General features: G+C 38.1%; 1 protein-coding gene across 3 annotated transcripts in view; it reads right to left on the bottom strand.

Moving 5' to 3' along the window:
• Positions 1-1,271: 1,271 nt before the first annotated feature.
• Positions 1,272-24,311, bottom strand: part of abcc3 (ATP-binding cassette, sub-family C (CFTR/MRP), member 3) — a 104,544-nt gene continuing 81,504 nt past the window's right edge. The window contains exons 22-31 of one of the 3 annotated variants that reach the window (XM_059324070.1): positions 21,536-21,743; positions 20,786-21,096; positions 12,016-12,215; positions 9,534-9,660; positions 6,798-6,899; positions 5,101-5,247; positions 4,862-5,020; positions 2,815-2,981; positions 2,533-2,727; positions 1,272-2,069 (exon numbers count right to left, since the gene is read on the bottom strand). In XM_059324070.1, coding sequence (XP_059180053.1) covers positions 1,958-2,069; positions 2,533-2,727; positions 2,815-2,981; positions 4,862-5,020; positions 5,101-5,247; positions 6,798-6,899; positions 9,534-9,660; positions 12,016-12,215; positions 20,786-21,096; positions 21,536-21,743 — 1,728 coding nt within the window. In that variant the 3' untranslated portion in view covers positions 1,272-1,957. Of the gene's footprint in view, positions 2,070-2,532; positions 2,728-2,814; positions 2,982-4,861; positions 5,021-5,100; positions 5,248-6,797; positions 6,900-9,533; positions 9,661-12,015; positions 12,216-18,747; positions 19,062-20,785; positions 21,097-21,535; positions 21,744-24,311 lie in introns of those variants that run through there. The other 2 variants (XM_059324069.1, XM_059324071.1) reach the window with 2 other exon arrangements.

Below are 24,311 nucleotides of genomic sequence, written 5' to 3'. Positions count from 1 at the left end.
TTATCGGGAATTTATTACATTATCAGGTTCTACACCCCTCTTTTCAACTGGATCGTGAGTAATGTAACCGGGCTTAGATAATCAATCAGCAAGGACTTTTAGTTTTAGTATAATTAATTATTTGGTTTATATGTGTTTTTAAGTATATTTATGTGATATTCGTGTTACATCATTCAAAGTTGTATGTTAATCTTGCTTTATAAAGAAAGTCAGTCTTATTTGCAACTAACTGTACTAACCTTTGATTTGTTCACACACTGACCTATACATAATATACTTTAAATTGGCTGTAACCAAAAACAGTTTTGCAGCTCTCACATAGACGAAAGGCCAGGCATCGCTTCACAGCTTGAGTTTTACGACCCTTCATGTGATGAGCTTCACACACACACACACACACACACACACACACACGTCTCTTCTCTTTTGTAAGCCTAGATTCTTTGTAGAACTGTAGTTTATAGATGTGTGCTTTTATTTGCTTTACTTGTTTTTAGAATAAATACCTTTTTGATTATAAATGCTGTCTATTTAATGTTGTACATTATGAACAATATGCTGGCCTCTGCTGTGTAAAAATTCACGATTCCTTCAACCATTACTAACTATTAATAAGGTAATTTGATTATAATTATATGCATAATTTATAATCATTGTTCCAAATTGATAGTGTAGTGACTGATTTAGGTGAATTGGCTATATTTTTCTCTGTTTTACCCCCAACAAGCTGACTTAGAGCAAATCATGTCATATAATTTCTTATATTTAATAATTATTTATGATAATTATTACTTCTTATAGCCATCTAAACACACTTTTGAACTGTGAGATTCACACAAAGTGTTGCTCAGGTTCATCCTTACATATTTGATATCCTTATGGGAGGGATAGCAATTTATGATAACGCCCTTTTATTTACATATTTGACGCCCTGTGCAAGGTCATCATTTATTCATAAAAGAGAGATCCTTAATTCCCAACAATTGTCACAATCATTTCATGGAAAGAGGTAAAAAATATTTTATTCCAACTTCATGGGCAACCGTGTATTTTACATATCTGTGTGTACATATCTGTGTAAACTGGGAACTGTGTACTTTATCCCACTTAAACTAATAAGACATTTGACCTAATGCTGTTATATGAAACATATTTTGCAAGTCTAAATAGAAACAGTTAAACAATCTATCTGGCAGCATCAGGTTACCTTTAAATCTAATAATGAGTAATTGAATTTCCTTGAGTTTAAATACACCCAGACAGCACACAAACATTGTTCTTCCTTTTATTAAAAGGCATTATCATAGTCCATATTTTGGTAGTACAGAATTCAAGTTTTTATAGATTTGGTTCACAAAAGAATCACATATTTAACTGAGCAAACTTCCCTAGATTAAACAATTCTTTAAAAAGTAGCTTAAATAATGGTACAGTACAAAAATAAGTGGGTTTATCACAAAGTGTATATTATTTCTTATGAGGAAAGTACAGTGGCACAGTATTTTTTTCTTTGTAGAAAAAATAAAATAAAAAAGTTCCTCCTTTTTTTTTTTTTTTTTTGCAACAGACAGCCGATTACAAAATGATACATTCACTGACTTTCTTCATCCCACTGGCAGAAGGCACTATAGAACAGACTTGGATCAGCTAGCATCTGCACATATGGCTTGTTTCTCCTATTTAGATGCCATAGGGACGGTGTTTGCCACGAGGACAATACAGTCAGTGCCAGAAACTTAAGTATGTTAATGTCCTGATGGGGTTTAGACAAACACAGCAGCTGCTAAATGATCTAAGTCTGTGAAGGAGTTCAGGCTTAATTCAAAACCAGCAGTAAGTTCCCTGAAAACAATACCAAGTGCACGTTAAAGGTACTCTTCAGTTTCACTGCCAGGTTTGAAATGCTGAGTCAGACTGAACTGAGCTCTGGTCTGTAACATGGGGACAAAGGGCCGTACTACTGTGTCAGTCCTGCATCTTTAGCCATGCCGTAGAAGATTCCTCTCTGTGATAGGAGGTTTGTAGGCGTGTCAAACTCTGCTATCTGTCCCTTGTCCAACACCAGCACTCTGTGAGGAGACAGGAGAGACTGAGTCATTTAAAAGGCCTGCATACTTTTCACAACAAATGCATCTTCAGACACATTAAGCGTAAATTACACCTTATATCATCAAATTCAATTTGCATTACTGGTATGATTTATTGCAAAAGTGTGTTTCTTATAATTCAGACCGTGATGATGACCTAAATAATGACTTAATTCAGACAGGAAAGAGCCACGATGGTGGTATCTTTTGGGAATGATTTCCTATGGTAAATGAGTAGGAAACTTAATACATTTAATAGTTTACTGAACAGTTTGTAAGGGATAGTTCATATTTTTAGAGGTTGGGTTGTATGAGGTACATATCAGTGTGTCTACAGCAGTTAGGTAATAACTGTAGAAGAACACATTGATATGGACTACCTCATGCAACCACACTAATAAAATAGATTTTATTTGTCAAAGCTAATGATTAAATTATGTCCCACCTTGTGTAATCCATGATGGTGTTGAGTCTGTGAGCGATGGTAAAGACTGTGCAGTCTTCAAACTGAGTCCGAATGGTGGACTGGATGAGATCATCCGTCTCCAGGTCGATAGCAGCTGTAGCTTCGTCCAGGATGAGGATCCTCGTCTTCCTCAGGAGAGCTCGAGCCAAACACACCAGCTGCCTCTGACCCACACTGTAAATACAACATCACATGAAACACAGCTGAACTCCAACTCTTCTTTCAGATGCTGCTTTACTGTGTCTTTCCCTGTGAAGCTACCTGAGGTTCTCTCCTCCCTCTGAGCACTCCAGCTCCAGTTTTGCCGGCTGGTTACTGACAAACTTGTGGAGGTGAGAATGTTCCAGAGCCCTCCACACCTCTTCATCACTGTACTTTTCGAAGGGGTCCAGGTTCATCTTCAGTGTGCCTGCAAACAGCACAGGTTCCTGTGGCAGACAAAAGACTTTGTGGGCATGGAAGATAACACACAACCACATACAAAACAGCTGAGAGAAATTCTGCATTTTGCGGGTTTTGCTCAACATGGCAATAATTGAATTGAAAAAAAGAAAAGAAGCTTCAAAGCACTGCTGTATAGTAGGGATAGATAGATAGATAGATAGATAGATAGATAGATAGATAGATAGATAGATAGATAGATAGATAGATAGATAGATAGATAGATAGATAGATAGATAGATAGATAGATAGATAGATAGATAGATAGATAGATAGATAGATAGATACATACATACATACATACATACATACATACATACATACATACCCCCAGAGGGGTTTAGAGACTCTGGAGGTGATATATGGTTTTCACCGTCGCTAACTGTGTACAACGTCAGCAGTCTCCACTGAATAGTCATAAACATAGTGATTGTGAATTAACGGCATCGCTAACTGTGCACAGAGTGTCTGGTGCTTGTTGTAAACAAACAGAGATCACTAAGTGAACACCTCCTGCAGCAGCACATACACACTGTACTGCTACAGAGCTAACTGTAGCTAACTGCCGCTAACTGTAGCTAACTGCCGCTAACGGCGGCTCTTTTAATCGAGCCAGAGGCTTGCTAAGAAGAGTAAGAAGGAGTCTCTGTATTTGTCTCCAGTCGTTTTCTTGAAAAAAAGTCACTAAGGGGGTCTGAAAAGTTGCTAAATTTGGGAGATGGGAAGACTGCTTCGCCGGTGGGGGTGGGTTATTATCTAATATTTGAATATTAATCGATTAGTACCCCATAATTATCGAACAGTAGCCTGAAATGCACTCTCCACTCAGCTCCGTGTAAAAAGTCTGTAGTTCTGTCTGACTTTCAGTTAATATTTGTCAGATGACCGTTGGTCTCAGTAGAATCAATCATGGCTTCACAGTGTCGCTGAGGAGCAGAATTTAATGTTTTTAACAGGATCTAGTTATTCCAGATGGTTTATTTTTGGTTTTAAATGAGACCAAAGAATAAAGTGAATTTGACAGAAATATCACAATTTTATGCTTTTTTTTTGTTGTTTTCTTTTTGTAACAGAAACCTTCGTAACCTATAATCCTTTCAAGGACTAGTTCAAATTTTGACGATAATAGTTTTTACAGTTTATATGATAAACAGTTTTTTTTGGCAACCTTTTAAAGAAATAGGTTAGAGTTAGGCATCTGTCGAGTTTAATGTTTTCTCTCACTGGTCTTGATGGAAATATGAATTAGGGATGTGCATTTCAGGCAAAACTACTATCCGATAATCGTGGGGTACTAATCGATTAATATTCGATAATAACCACCTCCCCTTCCCACCGGTGAAGCAGTGCTCCCACCTTCCCAACTTTGTTGCTAAATTTAGCAACTTTTCAGATCCCCTTTGCAACTACTTTTCAAGAAAGCAACTGGCGACAAATCCAGCGACTTTTTCTGGTGTTATTGGAGACTTTTGGAGACTCGTTCTTACTCTTCTTAACGAGCCACCGGCCCCCGTGGACAAGCTAACAGTTAGCTCTGTAGCAGTACAGTGTGTATGTGCTGCTGCTGCAGGAGGTGTTCACTTAGCGATCTCTGTTTGTTTACAACAAGCACCAGACACTCTGTGCACAGTTAGCGATGCCGTTAATTCACAATCACCCTCTCCTCTGTTTGTTTCTTCTTCTACAGCTTGGCATCTAGCCCGCCACACTGTATTATCAAATGCTACGCTGCCCCCGTGCAGAAGGCACCAGTAATGCAACTTTTTTTTTCTTCCAGATATGATGAACCATTTGATTTTTTATGATTTAATGACTATTGGAATATTGGAAAGTCAATGCCCATCCCTAGTGTGAATGTGTTGTTTACCTGTGGAATGATGGTAAGTTTGGACCTCAGGTCGTGCAGGCCTATCTCAGAAATCTTCACCTCGTCGATGGTGATCTCTCCTGCTGCAGCTTCCAGCAGCCTGAAGAGGCAGAGCGTCATGGAGGACTTGCCGGCTCCTGTTCGACCCACGATGCCGATCTGTACAGACACACACGAAGCTGTGAGTGAACCTGTTGACCCAACATTACCGAGCGTTCCCCTCAACACACCCTCCCTACCTTCTCTCCCCCTTTGACGTTCAGCGTGAGGTTCTTGAGAACGAGGTCCAGTCCCTCTCGGTACCGAACGCTGTAGTCGTGGAACTTCACGTTCCCCTCCATGGGCCACTCCGGTGGGGGCTTCTTGTCCTCCACCTCCCAGGGGGCCTGTGAACACAAAAGCAGCATTTCTAAGTCGGAAAACCTTCTGAACAACTCATCAGGCCGTTTGGCTTTAAGCAGAACTGATTTGTTTATCACTGGAAAAGAGTTGGACCTCAGTGTGTGCAGAGTCACTCAGAGATGCCAAACATTTATTTCACCTCTGAGACATACTGGATGCTCCAAACAAAAGTGTTCACTAACAACTATACCAGCTATAGAAGGGGTACTTACTGTGAAAAAGTACACTGTGTACAGTACAAGTGCCTGGTTGGTCTCATGCAACAGAGGGGCCCTTGTTGGCACCAGGTAATCTAAAATTTCTGGATCTAGTTATAGTTTATAGGTCCTGTGTTGTTTGAGAACATGACTTGGCAGCGGGACAGTTTTTTGGAATGTGGGTAAATTCCTACTTTTTAACTGCAGCACAAAGCCAACACTAGTTACTTGTGAAAGCAAACACATGCACAATCCAACTTCAGCTTCTGTGGAGAACTGGAAAGGGACAGAGTGGACACATCTTGTATGTGACACACACAAAGACACACAAATACTACATAGACCAGGGATGGGCAACTGGAGGCCCGGGGGCCGCATATGGCCCGCACCCTCACTTGAAGTGGCCCTCAGTACAACTACATGCATTTGAGCATGAAATCTTAAAAGTGCAGTGTAAAAATGCACAAAATTACTTCTTGTAATTAATGTTGGTCTGCTGTTCTTGCACTGACTGAAGAAATGACAGTAAGTGGTTATTTCTTATTTCCTTCATGCCTTTTGTATTCCTATTTATACTGTTATACATGCATTTCAGCATGAAATATGGTAAGTTACTGCACTGTAAACATATTTAAAATTGCAGTTTCATCATATCTGGTGAAGTGCACGGTCCTACACTACAGGCCAAAAGTTTGGAAGCAAGAAAAAATTTGTACAAAAAAAGATCAGTTTCATTGCTGTACTTTGCAACAAAATAAACATGATTATTATATGAAGAGTCACTTATTAGAACATATTTTGACTATAGTTATCAGGTCTTTGGGTTTTATTGCTTAGACTTTGTGTATCCTTCTTTCCTTAATGTATAAATCTGAACTCTTGTTTCTTTACTCAGCTGCTTAAATTCTAGCCATTTCTGGTAGTTCTCAGACAAATGGTAGTTTGTCTGAGATATGAACACAGTTGAGATTTATTGGGATTTTTGTATCCAAACTCTCAAAAGCCAAAGAGCTAAAGCGAATAATGCAAGCTGTGATTTGTTTTTTTTACTTTTGCACTGAAGTTGTGACAAAATCTTCTCAACCCTAAAACTAAGCCCTTCTTTTCTTTTATTAACATTTTTTCAGCAATGGTCTGGTAACATCAATGTATGCCTAAAGGTCAATTGAGGAAAATCCATACTGAATTTTAAGAAAGCCATTGTGAACAGAACATTTAAGTTGCTTCCAAACTTTTGGCCTGTAGTGTATTTGTGGCCCTGTGGTAGTGTCGATGAAAAATTGTGGCCCCCTCCAGCATTTAAGTGTCCCATCCCTGATATAGACAGAAGCAGATACCTCGGTCTTGGTCTCAGAGTACTCCTTCACTCTCTCCACTGCTACTATGTTGCTCTCCAGATCTGAAGTCATTCGCACCATCCAATTCAGAGACATGGTCACCTGCAAAAACAATACAGGCAAGGTTTTTCAAATGCCACATCATGTATTTTAGTAAACCCCAGGAGGTATTTCTGCTGTATGGTAAAGAATGTGGAGTAGCTCAGTTCATTTGAATCAATTAGGAATCAATCAAAAAAGTATCTACCACATTCTGAATTTGCTGTAACAAATCTGGAATGTAGTATTAATAGTTACATAGTATCTGAAACACCTTATAGTAGGGCTGCACGATTACGCACGATAAATGATAAACACAATTATTTTGATCAATATTGTAATTACGATTATTAATCACGATTATTTTGATCAATATTGTAAACACGATTATTAATCACAATTATTCATCATGTTAGGAAAAACATATGTATTTTTATTGCACTACTTTTAAACAAACAATAGGAACAGTTTTTAGTGTGTGTACAGAGTGTCTGGTGCTTGTTGTAAACAAACAGAGATCGCTAAGTGAACACCTCCTGTAGCAGCAGCACATACACACTGTACCGCTACAGAGCTAACTGTTAGCCTATTGGCAATTTACAGACTGGACACTAAGGGGTTAACATCCCCTCTGGCTCTGTGACTGCAGCTGGGAGAGACTGCTGCAGGAGGACTGGGCCGCTTCGACTTGTACTTACGAGCCACCAGCCCCCGCGTCCGCAGCTGAAAGCAGCATGGCTAATTATGCAGAGTCTTCACTGATCATAAACATAGTGATTGTGAATTAACAGCATCGCTAACTGTGTCTGGTGCTTGTTGTAAACAAACAGAAATCGCTAAGTGAACACCTCCTGCAGCAGCAGCACATACACACTGTACTGCTACAGAGCCAACTGTAGCTAACTCTTCTTAACAGGCTTGTTAGCAGCTCCTTAAGAAGAGTAAGAAGGAGTCGCTGGATTTGTCGCCAGTCGCTTTCTTGAAAAATAGTTGCTAAGGGGGTCTGCAAAGTTGCTAAATATAGCAACAAAGTCGCTAAGTTGGCAACACTGCTTCACCAGCTTTTACAAATGGCGTGTGTTGTTGTGGCGTCCAGTACTACGTCACATCCTGCTTAGCGTTCTATTCAATCAGCAACCAGGCTTTTTTCAGGGGAGAAAAACGGCCCCGCCCCTTGGTGGTTGGTGGACTACTGGTGTAGAAAGTGATCGATTAGATATGCAGGAGAGCCGCATTTTAAAATGGAAATATCGCAGACGATCAGGTTGATTTATTTGTGGCGGCCAAAATCGTGATCACAATTAAAATTTGATTAATTGTGCACCTTACCTTATATTATCCTACCAATCTATGCCAGGACTTATAAACCAAACTACCCCAGCTGCTGATTTACATAAGGCTAATCAAATAGATCAGTACAGATACCCAACCAGGAACTCTTGGAAAGATTTTAGAGCAATTAAACTAATTTGAAAAAAAAAAAAATAGAAATTATGATTTGATTAAAAGAATATGTCAGCTGTAACATCTGAACACTATATGTTGCAGAGTGCATGAAAAATAGTTAGCATAGTTATTGAAAAGTAATGAATAAATGGTAGAAGATGATAGCTACATGTAACGACTAAAGAGTTCAAAATGATTCGCTAAAAGTAATATTTAAAAGTAAAAGTTAAAGTGTGTATTGCATACACGGTTGAAATAGCTTAAAGTAGAAACTAAAAAGTTGAAATGATTAAAGTAATGGTTAAATGGTTGAAATTGTTAGTTTAATGTAACTGATAAGTTAACAATACGCTAAATGTAGTGGATAAACGGTTGAAATAGCTAAAAGTACCGGTAGTAACTAAAAAGTTGAAATGATTCGCTAAAAGTAATGGTTGAAAGTAAAAGTTAAAGTGTGTATTGGATAGATGGTAAAATAGCTAACAATAGTAACAAGAAAAGTTCAAATGATTTGCTAAAAGCAATGTTTAAATGGTTGAAATTGTTAGCTAAAAGTAACTGAAAAGATAATTGCAATAAGCAATAAGATAAGTGTATTATACTGCAAAAAAGGTGTGTCTAAAAACCAGATAAAAACAGTAAATCTGAGGGAAATGATCTTGCTGCATGGACAGATAATTTCACTTCACAAGATTTCTTAAATTAAGATTGTTAAATCTAGAAATAAGCATGTTGAACACTTAAGATAAGAAATTAACTCTTAAAAGAAGATAAACTCTTAAAATAAGATAAATGATCTAACACTTTTAAATCTAAAGGTTTTTTTTTATCTTGGTAAGAAACAAATAATTGTCAGTGCACTCTGCTCGGGCCAGTTCATCGCTGCTTGCAGCTGTAATTTATCTTGTTTTAGGAGTTAATTTCTTATTTTAAGCGTTCAACATGCTTATTTCTAGATTTAATAATCTTAATTTAAGAAATCTTGTCAACTGAAATGATCTGTAACAAGCAAGATCATTTCCCTCAGATTTAGTGTTTTTATCTTGTTTTTAGACACACCTTTTTTGCTGTGTAGATAAACAGTTGAAATAGCTAAAAGTAGTCAATAAAAGAATCAAACAATGAGGTAAAAAAGTGATGGAAAAAAAAGGCTGAAATAATTAGAAAAAGCATTGGACAAACAGTAATAGTCAGCTAAAAGTTAGGACTAAACAGGTCAAATTAGCTACAAGTGAGCTAGTTTGCACGTACCTGTAGCGCGTAGGACACAGACAGACCCACGAGTCCTGGGTTCAGATTATCCTTTCCAGTCACAGCAAACATAGCAGCAAACAACACAATGCAGTTCCCAATGAACTCAATGCGCACTCCGAGCCACCTGTAGACAGAGTTATAGCAGAGCTACAGTTAAAGTCAGACCTAATGGAGAACTCAGGAACACAGCTTCTGCTAGAAATATGCAAGAAAATGCAGCAATATTAAACTATAGGATAAATAAGCACTAAGTCACATTTTTTTCTGGCATGTTGTACATCTAAACTAGTTATGTCTGCAGTATTTTGAGAACTAATCACTGATTAAAAATGAATGTCTCATATAACACAGTATGGTCTGATCTTTTACTAAACCTAACCAAGTACTTTTGTTGCCTAAATCTAAGCAAGTAGTTTGGTTTTTTGTTGTGGGTTTGCTAGTTAACAGTAGCTTCTTTTAATTCCTGAGCATACCTGTCAAGTATCCCGTTTTGGCCGGGAGAGTCCCGTATTTTTCCCCTTCTTTCCCGTCCTCCTGTATTAGTATTTTACGCGTAAATCTCCTTTATTTTAATTGTACTGTACATGGCAGGTCCGTGTGCCAAAGTATAATTCCTTTTTCTGTCAAAATGAAAATATGAAAAAACCCTCTTTTCTTCTTAAAACAAAAATGGAAAAACGGATTTTGATCTCAGCATCAAAAAACGAAATAACCAAAGAAAAAAAGGCCGTTATTTGTTTTTTTTCATGCCTTTTTTCATTTTTATGGTCGTAGAAAGAGAACAGTAGCCTATACTAGTGTATAATGATACGTTGGTTTTTTATGCTTGATAATAAGTACTTATTAAAGCGGTACTTTTATTTTGACGGGACTTTTATTTTCCTGCTTCCGATGCGTCTGATGTCATGTCAATAAATGAAAAACGATAAAAGTCGTTTTGACAGAAAAAGAAATTATACTATGGCACCTGGACCGAGGCAGCTGTCGCTCGGTTAGTGTGTGAGGTCAGATGAGTGACAACCATAGACTGTATAAATAATGAATGTGGTGCATCTCCGGTGGCACACCTGGTAGAACGCATATAAATAAAGGCTCAGTCCTCGTAAGCAAGCCCGGGTTCGAATCCGGTTCGGAGCACTTTCCCTCTGTCTTCCCCTTTCACTCTGAATATCTCTCCATCAATAAAGCTATAAACTGCCCAAATATCTTAGGAATAAATAATGGACGTAGTCACCGCGACGTCACCCATAGGGTTCTGACTAACTGATTAATCCAGGTGTGTCTGATTATTGTTGTCGTGTCAACTGAGGTCAGACACACCTGGATGAATCAGTTTGTCGAATAATGGCAGACAGGAAACAAAGGAGCTGGCTGAAGTTCAGGAAGTAGTGAAGCTGTGCATAAAGCCAACTGTAGTTTATAAGTGGTTGATAAGTGGTGATTTTAGCTTTCTTGTACACCTGTCTTAACATGTAAGGGATACTGGAGCTTGGTTGGGGTGGTGGGACTGCTCGTGGTGGGCGCCGGAATATTTCCCTTATTTTCAAATCCAAAGCTTGACAGGTATGTTTCTGAGGCTATGTTCAAAATCACATACTAACATACTACACAGTAAAAAAAGAAACTGTTTAATTTACAGAAAAATACCGGCAGCTGTGGTTGCCAGAACTTCACCGTAAAAATTACAGTGAGTGGGTTTTCTTCTGTAAATTTAAATGGAAATACAGCAAAAACTGTAATTTAGACGGAATATTCCCTTTATTTATTTAGGTTTATTGTGTCCATGTGACAATATGGAATTTCTCCTTTAATTTCACCTGATCATTTTTTATTTTTACAGTAAAACTGTGCGTTTTCAAAACTTTTGTACTATTCCTTGATTTACGATATTTAAAAGTGTCTATTACGGTGATATGTAATTTTTAATTTTACGCCCTATTTCTCATGCAATTTGACAGTGTTTCACTGTAATTTCTACAAACATTTTACAGTGTATTCATACTGAATTTGAAAACAGAAATTGACAATGAAATTAAAACTAAAACTAATGAAAAATCCAAAACTATTATAACCTTGGAGGCCACAATACATATGTACATATGTAGCGCAATACACATTGATGTTGAATAGTGACACTAGCGCACACAAAATTTAAAACAACAGAGGTTATTTATTATCACAACAAAACATCTAAAATTCAACCCACACAGATCATAACTGTAAAATGTAATACTTTATTTATAATCCCAGAGATATTAATAATGTGATATAATGATCAAGATGGATGTACGGTTACCCCCACTAGTATAGCTATGATAGTGGTATCAATCTCCTCATTTAACTCGCAGCAAGTATGGGAATAAGTGCAATCCCTGAAATGTGAATAAATTACTCATCCATCACACTAGTGTCTGTACAGAAAGATAAAACAATACTGGAACACAGCTGCTGTTCTGCTTAGCTGAAACAGGACACTTACCTGTTGGACACTATACCAGGGTAGTAACTCTTTTGGTTCTCATCCACTTTCATATCACTCATCAGAACAAAGGCAGAGTGTCTGCCATAGGCTCGGATTACACTAGAGCCAGTGATGGTCTCAGAGAAATGGGAGTAAATAGGAGAGCGGCTGACTGACTCCAGGCGCTTTAGCTGGCGAGACGTGGCAACGTAAAATCTCTACAGGGGTCGAGGGGGAGAGAAACAAACACAACATTACAACTGAACAACATGTCACAGATGCTTCAAAGCAGTTATGATGCACACAGACAAGCCCACACGCACACACACTCACACACTCTCAGAGTAACAAAGAAAGCCTGCGTGAACAAAACACCTGCAGTGCTCATTCGATATTCCAATTTATGCATTTTTGATAGGATGCCAGATATGATCTCCAGAGGTGGTGAATTCCACATCTGAATGCAAATCAGATGCCCTGCATTAACTGAAGGAATGTCTTACAGAGGAACAAGAAATCACTTGTTACATCATTTTTGTAACTAAAATGTATAAAATGTTTGCTATGTTAAACTGCAGGTGTTTTGTTTACTCATTTATACTAATAAAAACACTTTGTTAAATGTAAAAAGCTCATTTTCCCTTCGCACCTTAATTATAATCACATAAATATGGTTAGTGATTTGGTTGTTATTTCCAGGAATATGACATGCATCATTTAGACAGAAGCTAAGATTATAGACAAATGATGCAGCAAAGACACAGGCCATGCACGGGATGGATGCCATAACAAAGCATTAGGGTTAAAAATTAGATTGTGTTAGTACAGTTGTCATTTGGAGGTCCAGTTAGTGAAAATGCAAAGAGACCCTAAACGCCCCGTGAAGTTCTGCTTTTAAATATTTTCAATAAATGGACATCTCTACGTATTCTCATTGGTTTGTGACTAAAGATTTTAAATGTAAGAAATATATACGTGTAAGTAGGTTTAGAACATTTTTTAAAGATGGATTGACTTTGTTTCTCTTCCTGATTCTTAAGGCTGAGACAAAAACCTGAAGTGAGTTGGCACCTTACATTGCACAGACATCTGTGAAGTTTAACTTAAAGGGTTAGTGTTGATTAATTGAAGTGTGGTTGTATGAGGTATTTGTCTAGAGTCAGTGTACAGTGTGCACTAGACCTCGCTGCTGCTAACAGAATTTATAAACCACAAGGTGCAAATAGGGCTTAAGGGAACACTATATTTAGAATACAATTAGGAGTCCCTGTTTAAGTTGACGTAGCAGGAACTAGAGAAGTTCTCTATGCTCTTGGAAAAGCCACCAGGCAGTCATTTTTACCATGAAAAACATGGGAGTTGGTGGTTGACCGCTGCCTCAATTAATTAGTTTGTTACATTGTTTGACTTTGGTTAATCACAGTTAACCCTTTAACCCATTTAAGGCGGGAGAGCATTAGCGCATTTCTACCATTAAAACCTGGGGCGCTGTTGTGTTATTCTACCATTAAGGCTGGGACAGCGGATACGTCGTTTTGTAGTATTTGTAGTTTTTTCCACCTATTTTTGGTCTCTTGGCCAATGAAATGCATCAGAATACATGTGGGAGTGTCGCAATGCAACACGGGACTTTTCCAGAACTTTGAAATCATGGAGGAAGACGACTATAGCGGAGGGAGCTCAGAAGTAAGTGAAGCAAGCGATTTTGATGAAAACAGCACCGGCGATTTTATTGCTGATCCGGACTTTGAACCCTCGGAACCAATTGACCGGGATTTATGGATGAGGAATATGTTTTTAGACGACATATTTTCACCGAAGAACAGACAGATTTGTGGCCATCTGGAGATAATAACAATAATAGTAATTGATTGTGATGATGATATAAGAAGTCATGACTGTTTGTCTTATATTACTTTATGCATTGTTGAGTACCCTGAAAAGTGCAATATAGATAAAATGTATTATTATTATTTATTATTATTATGATGATTATTATTATTATTATTATTACAGTAGGCTAATGAGAACAACGTCTATTTCTTCCAATGGTCATATCATGTTTGCATCTTTCTAATGGGCATGTATTAGTATTATGCATAGGATTTTTATTCAGTCAATGTAACATTTGCTGAGTTTGTTGATTTTAAGAAAAACTTTATTTAAGGTTTGGACAAACAAACTCAACTTCTCATGAAAGCCACGAGTATAAGCTCTCAAATACTTTTCATTTCATTTCATTTCTATCTGCTACAGAAGCTGAAAAATCTTCTGTTGAATTTCCAGAAAAACTTCAGGTTTTAGGGGGTTCTTTCAAAATCGTCCATAGGTTTTCCAGGCGTTTTAGGCCTAAATGGGTTAAAACACCAAAGTCAAACAATAACACAAACGACTGAGGCAGCGGTCAACCAGCAATTTCCTATGTTTTGCAAAAAACAACAACTGCTTTGTCAATGGTGTCTGGTGGCTTTGATGTGACGAGAGAGAACTGCTTTAGTTCGCCCCTCCTCCACTTAACAGCTTAACCACAAGGTAAAGTATTCTAAATATAGTTTACACATAGCAAATCTGGTTTGCAAAGCAGCTAACAATGATCTTTGCTCTATACTACTGGTGTTAAAATAATTAATATGTCCCTTCAAAGTATTCTAAATGTAGTGTCAACTAACACTTTTGTCAGTTTTAAGTTGACGTGGGAGGAACTGAAGAAGTTCTCGATGCTTCTGTCAAAGCCACCAGACTCCATTAATAAAAACAGTAATTTTACCTTGAAAAACATAAGAGTTGGTGGTCTACCGCTGCCTCGATCATTCACTTTGTTAAATTGTGTGACTTTGCTGGTTTACCGCTGACTCACCAAACTCCCATGTTCTGCAGAAACAAAAAAATACTGTTTCACCAATGGAGTCTGGTGGGTTTGAAACAACCTGAGAAAACTCTTCCACCCTCGTCCACTTCCATCTAATTTGGGGCACTCTCAAGCTTAAATCTTAAACCTTCATCCACAGGTCAGGATCAGTTTGATATGACATTTATTCTTAAATGTCATATCAAACTGATCCAACTGATATGACATTTATTCTTAAATGTCATATCAAACTGATCCTGACCTGTGGATAAAGCTCAAAAGACACTGGATACTTTTAAGCTCCAGTTTGTGAAACAGGCTATATGTTAAAAATGTCTTAAGCCCAAGCTGAGGTAACCATGGTGACATTTTCCAGCAAATGGAAACATTACACAGCTGTTTTCACAGACTGATAAGTACTCCCTGTTACATGAAAACCAATCTTCTAGTGTGAGATTTATGACTAGATGCAAAAGCAGAAACATGTCATGTTGAGGTCAGCTGCAGGAGTGTATTTTTTATCATTAGATAGTGTATTATCAAATCTAAAATGACCATTAAAGGATTTTATGTGACCACCTACACTTAATGTCAACATAATGCAATATCAACCAGAAGAACCACAAGCCATTAGTCTTTAAGATAGTAAATGTAATATAATAAATCTAAATTATGCAAAAAACTAGTAATTACTTTGCAAAAGTTAGTTTGGGTGAGTTGGAATATGCCGTAGGGCTGCACAATTAATCAAATTTAAATCGTGATCACGATTTTGGCTGCCACGATTAAATTAACCTGATCTTCAGCGATATTTCCATTTTAAAATGCGGCTCTCCTGCATATCTAATCAAGCACTTTCTACACCAGTAGTCCACCAACCACCAGGGGGCGGGGCCGTTTTCTCCCCTGAAAAAAGCCTGGATGCTGATTGGATAGAACGCTAAGCAGGATGTGACGTACTGCTGGATGCCACAACAACACGCGCCATTTGTAAAAGCTGGCGAAGCAGTGTTGCCAACTTAGCAATTTTGCTGCTATATTTAGCAACTTTTCAGACCCCCTTAGAAGAGGAGTAAGAACAAGTTGAAGCAGCCCAGTCCTCCTGCAGCAGTCTCTCCCAGCTGCAGAGCCAGAGGGGATGTTAACCCCTTAGCGTCCAGTCCGCAAATTTCTAACAGGCTAACAGTTAGCTCTGTAGCAGTACAGTGTGTATGTGCTAACAGGCTAACAGTTAGCTCTGTAGCAGTACAGTGTGTATGTGCTGCTGCTGCAGGAGGTGTTCACTTAGCGATCTTTGTTTACAACAAGCACCAGACACTAAAAACTGTTCCTATTGTTTGTTTAAAAGTAGTGCAATAAAAATACAGATGTTTCCCAAACATGATGAATAATCGTGATTACAATATTGATCTAAATAATCGTGATTATCATTTTGGCCATAATCGTGCAGCCCTAACATGCCGTATTAGTGGTTACCAGAAATGCATCAATACTAAAGTCATGAACACTACGCACACCATTACAATTGCTGTTGCCCAGTTCACCGGCTCTGACACCACAGAGCTGCTCCTGTGGCAGGAATAATCTCATTAAACCTCAGTGGGCAGAAGTTACTGTAGCACCCCAGAAAAAGACTTTACTACATAAATCTACACAAGCAGTGTCACTAGTGAGATTATTTCTGCCTCCAGAGCTGCCCTGGCTCGGATAATTCATGAAATACAACTACAATTTCAATTCGCCAAAAAATCTGAATACATAGTATAACTTAAAAAGATTACTGAACCAGGTGGCTGCTGATGAGAGCTTCCAGTTGTAAACTACATAGACATCAAATGCATAGTTTGGATTTTTTGAAGTGGGATTGTATGAGGTACTTATCGATGTATTACTTAGCCGCTAAACATACTTTAGCCACCTCGAAAAAAAGGCTCTTCTAAAAAGAAAAAAAAATCAATATCCATCGAAGCTTAGTTCACACTACACAACTTAAGCCTTGATTTTCTGCTTGCCAGCAGTTTTGGGAGCTCCCTGATAGAAGCCCCAGATCAGAGGCAAATCAGCGATGAACTTTGTATGAACTTTACACAGACATGAGCAGAGAGGTTTGTGGATGCAACTCCAAGACATTCCAGATATAGGAAGCAACACCCAATGAGAGTGCAGGACACAGGCTAAGACTATAGCTGGTGGTGTGTGTGTTTAAGATAGAAAAAAAAACTAAGAAAGTGAAGCCGGAAGATAGTACATAATGTTTCTTTAGGTAATTAATCTATCTATTTATTTATTCAGAACACTTGGAACATTTCGACCTGGCCACCTGAACAAGTGATATTTTCTAGACCGGCTGGGCAATGGGACAATATATATATATATTGCTTCTAGCGAGCTGAGACAGGACTGATAGGTACTGGACAATGGCGGGTCTCAGGCCTACACACTCGAACTTCCACATATACAGATATGCATACAAAATGCCTATTGGGACTGTGTATGTGAAAAAACAAATGAAAAAAGAACCAGTTGTCCGGTTTTCTTTTAAGTGCTCAGTAATGGAAATAGGGAATTAAAATACGTGTGCGTGAATCTGTTTCTTGATTTGGCGTAGATTTTTTAACTTTTTTTCTTTAGTTCTTATGTTTACCTATTACTAGGTGGAAGAAACAACTCGTTTTTTCAATTTGATTTTTCAAATTGAAAAAACGAGTTGTTTCCTTCCATGTGTAATGCTGTTTTGCCAACATTGAATACCCTGACTTTTATTCCCTAGTGTGGATCAAGCTCCTATGAACATAGACAAAAAACGGCTTTACTACAACTTCAAGACTTCTGTTAAGACAGTTGTGTGGTGTGAACAGGACAGTGATCTTCAGGTTGTGTGAGCCTAGCATTAAGTGAATGTTTAGAATATTTTCACCACTTTAAGCAATGCTCTCATCAGAGCCACCAGACTCTTTTGCCAAAACCGGTAATTTAGCCTTGCAGAATGCAACAGTTGTTAGTCCACCGCCACCTCGATCCATTAGTTTGTGTGAAATTGGTATTTTAAAGGGTTGATTTAGATTCAGCAAAGTCGCACAAAGACAACTGATAGGTTCCTCATGCAGCCCCACTTCAAAAAAATCCAAAATATCCCTGTAGAACCTGATAATATAATAAATCCCTGATAATGTAATAACCCTGATAATGTAATAAAAATCTGCACTTGAGTCCATTGAAAATGTAATGAAACCTGATAATGTAATAACTTCCCGATAATGTAATAAAGCACATTTCCCAATAATGTTATACACATTTTTTTTTTTACCAATAATGTAATACACATTTTTTTTTTTACCAATAATGTAATAAAGTATAACATTAATGGGAGGTTATTACATTATCAGGTTAGCCTTCATTTCACAAGTCCTGATAATGTAATAATTCCCCAATATTGTAATAATTTAACAGCAGACCACCCATTACTTGGGTTCAAGTGGTGATACTGTGTAGGCAACAGTAGCTAAAGAGCTCTAGCGCCACCAACAGGTCAAAGTTGAATGTTTATTAACTTTTGACATCGTTCATCCGTTTTTCACAAACGAGGTATCCATGACACACGAATGCATTCAACAGCTTCTTGACATTATTGGTAAAAAGTGTATTACATTATTGGGAAATGCACTTTATTACATTATCGGGAAGTTATTACGTTATCTGGAATTTATTACATTATCAGGTTCTCCAATCGCTTTAAGGCCACAGCGAGCTACGACTACTGGACTAGCAGAGACCAAACTACACTGCACCTACATCACTAGAACAGCAATGACCGATCCAACCACATGCAACAGTCTACCAGCACACACACTCTCAGACATGCATGTTGTATTAATGAGTTAGCAGACTCGATTCCTATTTACCTGAACCCACCAATAGAACACCATTAACGGGGCTATGACTATGAGGAACATTGGGGTGAGGGCAGAGCATATGAGCAGCACATTCAGTGTGTACCAGAAAGTGCGCATCCATATGTCAATATTTTCTGGGATGTGGGAGTCTATAGCATCGATGTCTTTGCTGAAGCGGTTTAGTAACCGCCCAGTGGGGGTGCTCTCGAAGAAGGCCTGCGGAGCTCGCAGGACCCCCTGGAGCATGTTGCGGTGTGTGAACTTGGCTGCCCGCAGCATACTGTAGGCCCGGCACAACAGGCAGTTAATCAACAACAGCACACCTGCGAGAAGGGGGGAGGGGAGGGGGAGGGGTCAAGTGTGACAACACAACAACACCTGCGTTAAATGGATTAGGACCCGTTCCTAATGTCTGATGAAAATGTGTGCTCCGGACAAACAGAAAACATACGATGCATCACTTCTTGTGTGTCAAAACAGTTCCCTAAAAATAGAGGGGAGGGCGCGTCAGTACAAATGACGTGGTCCTGCTAATCACTGTTGACTTCACATCATCTGCCTTATGTGGGTACCATACATTTGATGTGGAGTGTTGATTTTAGGACAGGAGTGACCTTCATATCATGTTTTTGAATTAACAATACACCAATTTTTCTCGATTTAGAACTGAGACATGTTGGTTTTGAAAAAGCTGACTCTTCAGAATGAAACAGATCAATACACCAATTTTTCTCCCCTGAAACTTATCACAACATACAAACTCAGAGTTTCAACCCAGTGCTCTTAGAATATGCATACCTCACTGTATGAAATGCATAACTATCATACTTATGTGAAGTAATATTCTCGTGATTTCCTCTAATTTTTTATTTTCTCCTGTGTTGGTGGAAAAAAACAGGTTTTCCAGGATCATTTTTTTAAGTTCCTTCAAGGGAACTTTAGTTGTATGAATACTTGCCAGTAGTGTAGTGGATGCAAAGCTATTAGCTTACGTTTCGAGCATTGGTGTATGAGTTCAGGTTGGTTCTGATCGTAGAATAGAATTCCGGCAGGCTGGCAGGGTCACGAAACTACAAGGCTTTACTCAACAAAACTATGTGAACACTAAAAGGTCACCCATCAGGCCACAGAACAATGGTCCTAGTGCATATCAGAAACCAACTTCACTTGGCACTATTTTGCCTCTTGATAAAGCCAGTAAATACAACGCTGGTACACCATACAGGCCGGCTGGGGGTACACATTGTTTTGTGGAGTAATATTTTGTAGTTTCTTGACCCTGCCATGTTGATGGAATTATCTATTCTAGGATCAGAACCGGCCAGAACTATGCCTTTAATGTTTCTTTGTCAATGAAACAGGTGGAGAATAATGAGAATAATTTTTAAAAACTCTTTTTTTTCACCTGTTCTTAAGCAAAAACACAGGCGAGAAAACTATTTAGAATTTGCCTCTCAAGGCTTGCAAAAGCCAAGGATTGCCATTGCAATGAAAACTATTATTTAAAACTGAGGAAAATGTGAGAAATTCTCAGATTTTATTTTAAATATCAACAGATACTATCTTATACAACCAACAAACTACTTTTATTATTATTTTGATTCAGAACTTATTCCAGTATTGTAATGCTTGAAATAAACCCAGACACACTGACCTACAATAAAGACCCATTAAATAACGTGGAGCCAGTTGTATTAACACCGGTCCACCACTGGAGGGAGTAATGTTACTTTTGCTCCCTACAGAAAGTAGCACTTTTCGATCAGGGTTTACATTAAAGTCATCTGCAGTATATTTTATATACTTATTGGGGCCAGGCTCTTCCAGTGTGCATGTGTTTATGGAGTGTGTAAGAATGTGTGTGAAGCAGGCTCATCACGAACATTGCAGGCTATGGAGAAAGAAAAAGCTGAAACTGGAAGGTTACTAAAGCTGCTGCTGCTTCAACATGCATGCGGCATGCCATCCCAGGAAGAAGACGATTGCAAAGGGAAAGAGGAAGAGAGAGGATCATGTGGCATATTAGCAACGTTTTTTCAACGAGTACCTGGACAAAGATGTATATGAAAGTCAGGGGTGCTATGACAACGGCAAAGATGGGTGTGCTGGAAATGATAACTATCATGGTGGAGAGAGAAACGAAGAAGGTGCCCAGGAACATGAGCACAGTCGATGGAAGAGCCTCGTCTATGATGTAGATGTCCTTGGAGAAGCGGTTGATGATGCGTCCTATAGGCGTGGTATCAAAGAAAGACTGGGGCGTGTGAAATTTGTTGGTGAGCAGGTTAAAGTGCAGCTTCCGGGCTGCGGCGATGTTCCCCATGGCTAGTGTGAAGGAGGACACCATGACCAGGAGACCTGGGGTGGGGTCGAATCAGAGGAGCAGGAGTGGAGGGGAAAAGATATCAGAGGAAGGTTTTATTTTGGAATGGGGAAGTAATGGGATTGACAGTAGACATAGTCAGCGTCCGTCCATCAAATGGTCACTGTAAAAGGAGCAGTAAAACATTTGGCTACACATATCCTGTGTCTCCAGTCAGCTTATTGTTGAGAAACATTTCAATGGCTGCAAAGAAATTCTTTCTGCAACACCAAGCTGTGGGGGTGGAAGCAACATTTGGCACCATGGAGTTACAGTAGCTGTTCAGAAACAAGGTTAACACCATGCTGTGACAGCTGTCCCTGGAAATAGTTTGCAACTCCTTGCAAAACATAACACTGTTTATATATAACAATAAATGCATCAACATGACTTTAAAATAGCCTTTATTTAGTGTTTATTATGAGTGTTTCTTACCTTGTGCAATGCCCAGCGCTGCGTACACCCCCACCCTCATATTAACATTCTTCTTAGTCTGATTTGTTGAGGCGTCATTGGTCCACTGGCTGAGCCAGATGTTGGCTCCGATGGCCGCCGCGCTCTGACAGCCGTACAGGAAACAGATGAACACTGACAGCGGGAGTCCCACCGCCTTGGCGTACTCCAGGTACACCTTTCCTTTCACCTGGTGACGAGTGACAGAGTTCAGGCGAGGTTAGCCTCAATGATAAAGGTGTAAAAATTTAAATTATGTGTTGTTATTAATGCCAGTAACCATGCCATATATGGCAGCTATTCTCAACCTTGGGGTCCCGACCCCAATCAGGGTCGCAAGATGATTTCTGGGGGTCGCCAAATCTTTTTGGAAGTCAGCCCTGTCTCCACTGTGTTAAAGTGTTCATGTCTTAATGTGTTTTAGTCTTTTTGGTCATTTTGTGTCTTTTTTGGTCATTTTGTTTCTTTTTTGTGTCATTTTGTCTTTTTTGGTCATTTTGCGTCCTTTTTTGATCATTTTGTGGTCAATTTGTGTCTTTTTTGGTCATTTTGCGTCTTTTTTTGATCATTTTGTGGTCAATGTGTGTCTTTTTTTGGTCATTTTGTGTCTTTTTTGGTCAATTTGTGTCTTTTTTTGACCACTTTGTGTCATTTTGTGGTCAATCTGACTCTTTTTTGGGTAATTTTGTGTATTTTCTGACAAATCCCAAAGTAGCAAGTCATTACTTTCCAAGGAGTCTCTGGCTTGAAGCTGACTGTTACACACACAGGAGGTCAGAATGGACCTTTAAATTTATAGCAAAGGACTTAGATTAAAAGTAACAATAAAATATAAAAAAATATATATACATGAACAGACAGAGAGATGTTTTAGTTGTTGTCTGCTTCAATATTTGTCCAAAATTTGTCGTATCAACTGAGTTTGTATGATCTGAACTGTGAGATTGTGTTCAGTGAGCGGGGGTCGCGGACAACATGCATGTTAAATTGGGGGTCGCCACTCAAAAAGGTTGAGAACTACTGATCTATGGGACGCTAAGTTAAAACGGCACATCCAGCATAACCTTCAGTGACTTCTAATATGCCTTAAGAAGAAGCCCATGGAGGAAATTGGAAAAAAGAGGTTAGCTTTTCTGAGAAATGTTCGCACTTGAGATTATTAGTTGGTGATGGTTTTAACTTTGGCTCCTGGACAATGTTGTTGCACAGACACACAACTGCAAATTATGTTTGGAGATATTGTAGAGTAATGACAGATATCAGTGGACTGATATTATCGCCGATATTGACCAATCAAGGGCAAATACAGTCATGGAAAAAATTATTAGACTACCCTTGCTTTCTCCAATTTCTTGTTTATTTTAATGCCTGGTACAACTAAAGGTACATCTGTTTGGATAAATATAATGATAACAACAAAAATAACTCTTGATTTTGATTTTGGTTATTATCAAGAAAACCATGGAAAATGTCTAGATATCAGCTCTTAAACTAAAGTGTTGTCAGCTATTTCTGTTGTTATCATTATATTTGTCCAAACAAATGTACCTTTATTTGTACCAGACATTAAAATGAACAAGATATTGAAGAAAACAAGGGTCTAATCATTTTTTCCATTACTGTATGTGCCTTTATGAAAACTTTTGTTACACAATACATAATGCAGAAAACGTTGCTTGGCATGATTTAGAAATGGTGTTGCTATTCTTTTCTTTAGTCTTTTTTTATTTTAATAATCAACAACTGACTGAAACTGAGCAGTAATGATGTTTATTTAGCCATTTATTTTAATCCCATTTATACCTATTTTCTCGGTTATCATCTATAGAATTGACAATGTAATACATAGTTTGTATAATGTATAATAATATGTAACAATGTTAAATATTGTTTATTAAAGTTTTATGTTTGAGAAAGTAGCGCCAAAATGTTATCTTACTTTGGAGCATTAATTAGACTATCTGACATCATGACATGTTCTAGTTCACTGTTACCTTTAAAACTCTTCCCACTAAAGCCCAGAACTTTTATTTTGCTTTCATTACATACATTATAATTGAACTGACTGCACATGGTACTTCTGACTGCAATATCATATAATTAATGTTCTTACGAAATATTAGTGCGAATGCCTGTAATACATTGTAGCCACACCAAATGTTTTACCAATGATTGCAAGCTGTGTGCTAAGAAATGCTCAAGAAATATAGTATATGTGTTGTGACCTTTAAAAAAATGTCATAAAGCCAATAATTTCTTTTTTCTATCCAGCTCATTATGCTCATCGACACATTTCATCGACACTACCACAGGGCCACATACAGGACCGTGCACTTAACTCTATGGACTCTTGGACTATTTTGTCCATTTTTTAATCCTTTTAATGTCTGTTGTTGTGTCTTTTTTTTGGTCATTTTGTCTCTTTTTTTGTCTTTTTTGTCATTTTGTCTCTTTTTTATAGTCTTTTTGTGTCTTTCTTTAGTCATTTTGTATCTTTTTTGGTCATTTTTGTGTCTTTTTTTGACATCATGAAGAAGTCGTGCTCTGGCTCTTTCGTTGACTCCAGAGGGTTAACCAGATATGATAAAACTGCAATTTTAAATATGTTTACAGTGCAGAAAATTAACATATTTCATGCTCAAATGCATGTATAACAGTATAAATAGGAATACAAAAGGTTTGAAGCAAATAAAAAATTAACCACTTACTGTGGTTTCTTTTTTTTTTCAGTGCAAGAACAGCAGACCAACATTAATTG

Source organism: Centropristis striata, chromosome 21 (assembly GCF_030273125.1).
Source record: "Centropristis striata isolate RG_2023a ecotype Rhode Island chromosome 21, C.striata_1.0, whole genome shotgun sequence".
Classification (NCBI taxonomy): Eukaryota; Metazoa; Chordata; class Actinopteri; order Perciformes; family Serranidae; genus Centropristis; species Centropristis striata.
This window is presented reverse-complemented; position numbering and strand designations above follow the sequence as displayed.